At 39.6% G+C, this 9,746-nt stretch overlaps 1 protein-coding gene across 1 annotated transcript; it reads left to right on the top strand.

Annotated features, from left to right (window-relative positions):
* Positions 1-3,068: 3,068 nt before the first annotated feature.
* LOC121631909 (eukaryotic translation initiation factor 1b) lies at positions 3,069-5,363 on the top strand. Its single transcript, XM_041972981.1, has 4 exons — positions 3,069-3,256; positions 3,922-4,085; positions 4,231-4,332; positions 4,439-5,363. The coding sequence occupies exons 1-4, from the start codon at positions 3,226-3,228 to the stop codon at positions 4,481-4,483; spliced, it is 342 nt and encodes a 113-aa protein (XP_041828915.1). The 5' UTR covers positions 3,069-3,225; the 3' UTR covers positions 4,484-5,363.
* The last annotated feature ends 4,383 nt before the right edge of the window (positions 5,364-9,746 follow it).

The raw sequence follows: 9,746 nt of genomic DNA on the forward strand, positions 1-9,746 counted from the left end.
AACAGAAAACTCAATTTGAGCAAATCTTATGTGACCCAGTGTTCATACAAGCCAGTTCATAAAAAAGAAAAATAATGATAATAACCTAGCTAAGGAAACCAATGGATTGCATCTAATCTTGACTTCAGTTCAATCCTCCGTCCTGAGCTGCACGGAGCTGTTGGTTGTTGACAGTGGGAAGGAAAACCTCCACCAGAACCTCCACCATGGAGGGCAGCCATCTGCCTGGACTGGTCGGAGGTGGAGAGGACAGGAAAGAGACCAACAAGCCCCACAACTTCTAGTCAAGGACACCTGCTGAGAGAAGAGAAATACAAGTTAATGATGCCAATACTGTCGTACGTTTTTACATGGAAAATAAAGAGCAGAGAGATGAAAAGTACACAGTGCATTATGAGACGTCCCTCAGCAGTTTAAGCCTATGGCAGCATCACTAAGGGATAGATAATCACCCCTTACTAAAAGATTTATCCGAAAATAAGGTTTAAAGTCTGATCCTAAAGGTGGAGAGGATGTTTGACACCTGAACCCAAACTGGGAGCCGGTTCCACAGAGAGAAGTCTGATAACTGGAGGTTCTGCCTCCCAATCTACTTTTACAACCTCAGGAACCACCAGTAAACCTTCAGTCTGAGAGTGAGTGTGCTCTACTGGGAAAACCTGGAACTCTGAGATCGTAGCCATCTAATGGAGCTTGGTCACTAAGAGCTTCATACGTGAGAAGAAGAATGCTAAACTCCATTCTGGATCAAATGGAGACTCTTCAGAACATTTTTGGGACAAACCAAACATCGTCCAATCTAGAAGACATCTTTCAGCATCACTGAGATAGGGTGTTCCTCATTTTAGCAATTTCTATTTCCATAGAATGTTTTAGAGTAAAAAAACTAATTGTGTTGTTGAAATCAGACATATTACAGTGGCCTTCTTTCGAGTCACATTGGGTAAATCTTGCTAATGCAGATTGACTGGGTCATTATGGAGCTAGCATAAGGACATACGTTTTGTAGCTCCATATTTGAAACTGTAACAAGTAAAGGAACAAATCAAATCTCTAGTTATAAATTAATTCTGCAAGTCTGAAAATACACGCTGATGTAAAGAACGTTTGTCCCACATTTTACACACTTACTCAAGCACTGACTTGTATTTTCAGACTTCTGAACTAATCTGTAGATTTGATTTGTACTTGTACTGGTTACACTTACAAATACAGATATAAATGCCAAAACTTGTGTCCTATCCGATCTCCATCAGCAAATCTAAAACAATCTTGAATTAATTTAATTTTTCTAAGAAAAAATTCAAATGGCTTTTTTAAAGTCTTCATTTTCATTTACAAATCCCTTGAATTTTTCTTATTTTCATTAGTCGATTCTTTTTTATTTCCAGTTTGAACTGTCTGAATATTTTACTTATTAACTAAAAGCTGGGGAACTTTTTGTCCTCTTTAAGGCTAGAATATTACATTCTACTAGCTTGATTGTGAAACATGTCTGAAAAACAATTAAATCTAATTTGATGAGAATTTAAGAAACTCTGCTATGATGCTATGAAGGGGTTTATGATACATGTGGAAGAGACAAGCAGCAGTTTTGTCTCTTGAAGGGAGCCTGCCAGAGGCTACAGGCAGGAAGAATGTCAATTAGTGCACACACAGCAATTTGTTTGTTGTTGTTGTTAAATTTGCTTGTGAACGAGATAAGAGAAAATGCACAGTCAGCACAGGAAAGCAGACTTTCATCCCGAAACCACCACAATCATTTACTACTACTACACTACAGACCACAACCCTTCCTGAAAATATGTTTTATGAATTTTTAGAGTCTAAAACTGAGTGCTGCTTTTCTCGTGTATTTCTATCACTGTGGATCAAAGTTAAAATCTGAAACAAAGTTAACAGCTTCTTATTTCCAGCTTTAATTGTCTGGATGGTCTAAATTTGTGTAGTTTGAACAAGGCTTTGTCCAATCTGCCTCAGACAATGCAAAGTTTGTTTTGTAGAATCTCCAGAGCATCTCTATCCCACCATAAGAGAACCTTTATGGAAAAGATGGCATGGCTGGAAACATGTAAGAGGAGATTTCTTGACTATACACCATGTCAGGGTGAAAGGTCGTTCTGCAGTGCACAAATTCACTAAAAGGTGTTAACAAAATCCAGATGCATGTGATCTAATGTAGTCAGGGTTTAAAATGCAACCTCTGTGGACACTGACGTAGTCTGCACCGGTCAACGTCTGAGGAAAAAAGAAAGAAGACATGCCACACAGACATCTGTTGGAGTGTTGATAAAATTAAAATAGGGTTAAAAAATCCCTTTGGACATTTTGATTGTTTTATGACTTGAGGATGTAACCACATTTACTCACATGTTGAGTCATTAGACAGTTATGCAACAGTGTGGTGCTGACACAGGTGAATTCATTAAACATTTACAGCAACTATGTATTTGAAAAATATTCTATAATTCTTAACGGAAAAAATAATATAAAATAACATATAAGAACCAAGTAAAGTAAGTAAAGACAAAACAACCAAACAAAACAAAGAATTCATTTATATTATGTTTAACAAAAACAGATTGCCTTCTGATAGAGGCTATGGATTGAGAAGCAGTGACTGAGGGAGATGTTTCAAGATTTTCTGTGTTTAAGGGATAAATGTGTTGATCGCATGCAGGGTGACATGCTCATGGGTTGCATGATTTTATATACTTAATACATGTTTTGTTGTATAACACAAAAATACATTAAATCAGTGGAAGTAAATCATCTCTGAGGAACTAACTGAAGTTTGTTGGTCAGAATTTTAAATATTTAAAAAAAAAATAATGCTATGAAATTTTAAAATATTACAGGAGCTTATGTTATAAAACATTTTAAAATATGTTTGAACATGTTTTCGTAATTTTCCTGCAGCTAGGATGAAATACGAATCACGTCACCATTCCAGTAAAAGGAAAAACATCTTAAGGCGTGGCTTCTCACGGCGGCTCATTTGACGTCAATTACGCGTTGACGTCAGATTAGGGGCGGAGCTATAAAGGCTTGTTTTCCAGTTCTACGAACTTGAAGAGCTCCATTTTGTGAGAGCTGGTGGAGTCGACTGTATCACTGTCCCGGTCAGAAGCCAGACCCAGAAACAAGTTTTGAAAAAGAACAAAGTTAGCTGACGACCCGCCTGCTGACCAAGTTATTATCCGAAAGGAAAGCAAATCTTATCGTATGTCCGCTATCCAGAACCTCCAAACCTTTGGTAAGTCGTTTTGATCGAACTGAACCGCGACACAAGGTGGGGGAAGGGCGAGAGCTAACGATGCTAATTCGTGCCGGGGTTTTGTTTTTCTTTTGAATAGGTTTCAAATGCACTGTAAGAGCTAATTCGATGGGCAATTGAATTATTTACATGTAAATGTATTGTCATTAGTGTGGGGTTGAACCTGGTAAATTAAATCGACAAGCAGCCCTGTGTTAAAGTTAAGTCATCCGCCATTAGGCCCAGGCGCTGCTAATGCTGCTATCGAGGTAGCGTATTCTTTCAGATTTATGACCACTGCTTGTACAGTGAATTTAGTGTTGTTGACGGAAACGACCCTAAAATTCTCGACCCCTTGCCTTGTCGTTTTTCCACATTAGGTTTCTATAGCATAGTGAAAGGTGAACTGTCACCACATATTCCATGTTTGCTGTGTAAAGGCGCTGTTGAGCATCTGCTAACGCTACCGTATCGGACTGTGAAGCTGTATATTTAGCATCTACGTCTGCGCAGTTGGTTTGAAACACGACCCTTTCTAAATAAGACGGGGACCTGATTTGGCAGTTTATCAAAGAGCGAGTCATGGCCTAAATTTGTCACGTAGTGATATAATCGTGTTTTATTTTATTTTACCTGTTTAATATGCTATCCGTTATCCCCTCCAGACCCCTTTGCTGATGCAACTAAGGGTGATGACCGCCTCCCAGCCGGGACAGAGGACTACATCCACATAAGAATCCAACAGCGGAACGGCAGGAAGACCCTCACCACCGTCCAGGGCATTGCGACTGACTATGACAAGAAGAAGCTAGTCAAGGCCTTCAAGAAGGTAAGACTTGGGGTGGGATCGGTCATCTGATTAAAATGAGCGGAACATGTCTCAGTAGTTAATGATCTGTTTGTGGCTGCCTGCCCAGCTTTGAGGCTTTGTAGCTGACATTGACTTAATTCTTTGCTGTCTTTGACCACAACAGAAGTTTGCATGCAATGGGACAGTGATTGAGCACCCAGAGTATGGTGAAGTGATCCAGCTTCAGGGTGACCAGCGCAAGAATATCTGCCAGTTCCTGATTGAGGTGAGCTATTGTAACTATACATTTGTTTATCTAAACACCCAATCCAGACTGCTCTATCAGAAGTCGTTCAGATTTGCGGTAAATGACTATTGTTTCCTCTCTACAGATTGACCTGGCCAAGGAGGAGCAGCTCAAAGTCCACGGCTTTTAGAAGCTGCCAGCAGCCCTCTCCCATTCTCTCTTGGGTTGCCATTAAGCGCCCAGCCTCCCCCTTCCCCTCTCCTCCTATGCGCTGCTGTTGCTCTTCCTCCCCCTCTCCCCCCCTTAGCAACCTCACCAGCTCCTTTTTAGCTAACACGTGAATTACCTCTGAACAACATGGGACTCTGTAACACCACCATCCCCCTACAACACCAGGGGACAGGCTCGCTCTCTCAAAGACACACCACTGCAGCTCCACACAACATCAGGGATGAGTGGTGATGACCCTCCTGCACACACTTCCTCCTTCCATGTCCCCTTTTTGTTTTTTTTTTTTTGTTTTTTTTTTTACTTTTAAGTCTGGTGCTGCATTAAGTCGGCACCGTTTCATGTAACATTTTGTTTTGTACTTCAAGGTGTTTCAATAAAATAATGAGTCTCCATATGTTGAAGTGGAGTGTTGTCATGGGGAATTGGGTTGGAAAGAGGGTCAAACGTTTATTTTGTATGTCTGAGATATGTTGCGTTATAAGTTTACCTCTTTGGTCTGCTGAAGTTTTAGTAGCTACATGATCATGACTTCACACTACCATGAAGCAAGTTGGTTTTTACTTTTTTCTCTTTTTTTTCTCACACCAAAGCAGCATTCAGTGGTGACCACTTCTTTGGTAAAGCGACTGCTGTAATAAAAGCTGACGCACTCACTGTGTGATCAGGTTAATATGCACCAGAGTGATCTGGTTTGGTCCCACAAACTTGGTACTGGAAGCTGTGGTTAACTGACATTTGAAATGTCTTGTGATGCAATAATTTCTATACTTTAGAAATACAGTAAAAAGCAGTTCCATTTCTTTTGCAAATTTGGTTCAATAAAATGTATGCAGACTTGACTGTCTTGTGGGTGGTTTACTGTGTTTTGATCTTAGTGCTTTTAGTCATAACATGTAGTGGAGAAGTCAAAGATATCTTTTAAAACTGAGTAGATTCTCCACTGGACCATTACCTCAATTTTTTTGACAATCTATGTGTTAAATGTACAATCAATGATAAAAGTTTGGTCTTTATGACAACAGAAACCAATCAGTATGAATAAGGGAATTGCCCTTGGTAATGGAGAAGCTTAATATGAAAGTATATTAAAATAAAATTTACCTACAAAAGTGTGATATGAGATGTCAGCTGCAGATCAACGCATCCCGTACTGTATTTGTGAACAGAGGGGGAAGAAAATGGGATTATAAAAGAACTGGCGACAACCTCCGATTGCGAGCTCAAGTCAAGCACTGGCTTTAACACCTCAAGAACAACAGTTGTTCATCCTTGCTATTAAAATCAAATCTTAGTGATTGATATAAAAGAGTGTTACGGTTTGTTCATCCCCGAACTGCAGAAAATCCAGGCATCTTTCCTCCGTTCAATACTATAGAAAATGAATAACTTGCCAGGACCAATATGGCGGCGCTGTTGATGTACAAAGTGCGGCGTCTGCAATTAGTATCGGTCATTATTGGACCGGGAGGCAGCTGATTGGACGGTTGGAGCTTCTGTTGGACGAACCGCTTCCGCGATCATCTTCGTGTTTTTCCGTCTTCGGTCACGAAAATAAGCGCCATCGCTTTTTAAGAGATCTATCGATCAGTAAAAGAGTTGAAAAGAGAACATGAATGAATGAGATAACAATTGACTGAATCCCTGACATTACAGTTTTAAAAGAAAAGAGTGTAACAAAGTGGTCACATCTCCACTTTCATGTGAATTAATGTCCACACCTGTTTGGAAACAGTGTAATAATACAATTTATTGACCAACTACAAAGTGGGTTACATAAATGGTTGATCAATTGTGCTGAAATGGCAACAGCATCCAAAACTAGCCTTACTGGACCTGAAAGGTCTTCCAATACAGTACTTTCATGGGATTTTATATCAAGCTTATTTAGTAGGTTTAGTTCAACAAGTAGTTTAAACCATTGTTGACTTGACAAAATGAAAAAAAACTACCTGAACGTACACAGACCAGAGCGACTAGAGAAGTAGTTTCAGTGACTTCAGTCAGGAAATAGATAACAGATGTTGCCAGCCTGCTCAGCTTCGGGACTTTCCAGAATCAACAAGAAGAGAACAAAGATGGTGTCGAGGTTCGTGGGTCTGTAACACCTCAGCCACAGGGTGCAAAGGGTGATGTCAGCGATGCATTTACACAATATTATTAGAGTTTAGAGAATTATTAGAGTTTATAGTACTTTAAGGCACCCAAAACCACTTTACACTGAAATCCTATTCTCTCACTCCTTGATGATGGTAAACTACATGTGGAGCAAACTGACGGAAACGCGCCAGCGGGCTCTCCTGACAGACCCTCACACACCACTGCAGGCGAGGAGGCTGAAGTGTCCTGATTGATTGACAGAGCAGTGGAACGGAGTTTTCAAGAATTTGACCATTTAAAGTCAACACTATAAAAAAGTGACCAAGTTAAAAATAATATTCACTTTTTGATTCATACTTAGAAAGAAATAGCAGGCAGCGATCCAACATCCTTTTATGTGATGGGAAATCTTTCAATTACTGAAGAAAAAATTCGATAATATTGACCTTTTCAGTCACGATATGAAACCAATGAGAAAATGTTTAACGAGAACTGAATCTACAGGAGAAAAACAGCATTGTTCTCATGAAAAATGATAAAATAAAATTTTTCACAATGTATTTCCAGAATTTAAAGACAAAAAAGAAAAATCAAAAAGATCACAGACCAGTTAAACACAGCGAAGAAATTTACTTCAACAACTGAAGCTGTGCTGGAGAAATGATAGAAACTTATACAGTTCTTTTTTAAAAAGAGAAGATGGCATTGAGCCCTGTATGTTTAGTCTGCTCCATAAAGCTGCTGACTGGCATATAAACTGCCACTGCAACGTTCACAAAGGCTTGGGGACTAAGTGGTCCAAATTATTTAAGATATCTCACCTCTTCTGCCGTCTCAACTCCAAACAGTGTTTTCTATCCATATGTAAAAAAATGTGAAGATAATCCTTTCAAATTAGATCGCAACAATTTAAAGGGGAATTTTAGGAAAAGTGACATCTATTCCACACTAAGGCATGTAAAAGACAATGACAAAATAAACTGCATATAAGCATCACCTCCGCTCCAAACACTGCTGAAACTAGCAGTGTTCTTTTAGCTGCTGCTCTGAGGAAAACAACACGTTCATTCTTTCATATTTCCTGAGGTCCATGATGTGGTTTGTGGATTATTGCTGAAGGAGTGGACTGAAATGGTACAAAACAGTTCAATGACATCAAAATGAGGATCACAAGCGATTTTCTTCTTTTTATGGACCAGTTAAGAAGCAGCAGCCCTCTGCAGCTTCACCAGGTTGTCTGAGTAATAGACTTGCTTTTACAGCACAGGATTGTTTCTAAGATTAGATGTGACTCTTCGCCTTGGTGGAGGTAATAATTACAACTTTACTTTAACTGCAAATCATATTGAATGATTTGAGTGGGGAAAATGATCAGAATCAAATTTAAATTCAATACAGATCAAACCAATCAATAATCTGAACTCAAATCATTCAGTTCTATTGTATTATTAAAAATCTGGATATGAGGCCGTGTGTCCGTAGACTGAAAAAATATATTTAAAAAGCAGTCCGGCTGCGCCCAGCAAAAACTCGCTTAAATGACTTCTTGCGTTGACTGCGTACAGAGTTTTTAATTGTCCACAAGTCATTGAGTCCCGATATGTGAGTCCAGCCAGAATCTCAAAAGTCCTCGTTTAAAAATCTTCACATGTTAGGCGATTTGATGGTGTTTTCCTCCGGCTGAGACTCTCTATGAGTTCCCGTTTCTCCCCAGCAGCCGAGATGAAGGAGAGTCACACCCTTTTGTTACTATAACTCTGTCCGATGACATCACCCTTAGCAGCCAATGGCTGAAGTGACGCAGACACACGGGCCTTTTGCTTATGCAAGCTTTCCTCTCTGTGAGGGCTTGGGGGACCTCATTCTGCCATCAACTTGACAATTGATAAATCAACAGCTTATGTACGATTTTTAAATAGAACACCAATACAAATACTTGTTTAATTTATTTTTTACATTTTTATCTAATTTCCCAGTCATTTATTTATGGTTACAGGGGCTACAGCACTACGGCCTCACAGCAACAAGGTCGCTGGTTTGAGCCTCGGTTGTGGTGTCTGCGTGTTCTCCCCATGTATACGTGGGTTTTCTCCAGGTACTCCGGCTTCCTCCCACTGTCCAAAGACATGCATGTTAGGTTAACTGATCTCTCTAAGTTCTCCCTAGAAGTGAGTGTGAATGGTTGGTTGTCTCTCTTGGCCCTGGACTGGTGACCTCACCTGCTAAAAGGCTCCAGCTTCTTCGTGACCCTTCACTGGACAAAGTGGTGCAGATAATGGATGGATATTTAAAATTTAATATAGTTTTATAATAGAATAATAATTAAACTGGACATGCTATTATTCACCCTAACTATTGGGAAAGCTACTTTTAAATTAATCCTTTATTATTATTTGCCATTTCTTCATTATACCTGTGTATTCATGTTTGTGTAACTATAACATTGCTCATGCGATGAACCTGAAAACAAACAAAAAGAAAATAACAGTTGTTCATTCTTACTGTTAAAAGTATTTCCTGGTGATCATGTTAAAAAGTTTTACGGTTTGTTCAGCCCCAAACTGCAGAGGATCCTGGCGCCTTTCAACCGTTCAGTCTATTAAAAATGACTTGCCAGGCCCAATATGGCGGCGCTGTTGACATACGAAATAGGGACCACTGCGGCGTCTACGATTTGCACCATCATCGGCTTTCCTGCTTCACGTTGATTGGAAGGAGCTACAATATCATATTGGACAGGGAGGCAGCTGATTGGACGTGGTCCGTCATTGAACATTTCATCTTATAAAGTTATTATTGACATAAAAACGTTGCGTTTATATGAGTAGGCGGTTAATTATAAAGACCAAAATTTAGCGAGCGTCCCTGGGTGGGCTCGAACCAACAACCTTTCAGCCGAACGAGTTAACCGATTGCGCCACAGAGATCGTTGACCCACGCATCCTGATCAATAGCCCCCTCATGTGGCCACATTATTGTTTTACTTTATAGCGGTAAGTTTATATTTTCTGTCAGTTTTTTACATGCCTTTCATTTTAAGCATCCACAATCGTTTGTTTTTGTCTCTGTTAAACTGTGTATGTGTATCACACCCCATTTAAAAACACATAAATTTCCAATAACGC

This window comes from Melanotaenia boesemani, chromosome 2 (assembly GCF_017639745.1).
Source record: "Melanotaenia boesemani isolate fMelBoe1 chromosome 2, fMelBoe1.pri, whole genome shotgun sequence".
Lineage (NCBI taxonomy): Eukaryota > Metazoa > Chordata > Actinopteri > Atheriniformes > Melanotaeniidae > Melanotaenia > Melanotaenia boesemani.

Coding starts and splice junctions, on each gene's coding strand:
- LOC121631909 (XM_041972981.1), top strand. CDS start 3,226: ATGTCCGCTATCCAGAACCTCCAAACCTTTG. Junction 3,257..3,921: donor CCAGAACCTCCAAACCTTTG/GTAAGTCGTTTT, acceptor TATCCCCTCCAG/ACCCCTTTGCTGATGCAACT. Junction 4,086..4,230: donor TAGTCAAGGCCTTCAAGAAG/GTAAGACTTGGG, acceptor TGACCACAACAG/AAGTTTGCATGCAATGGGAC.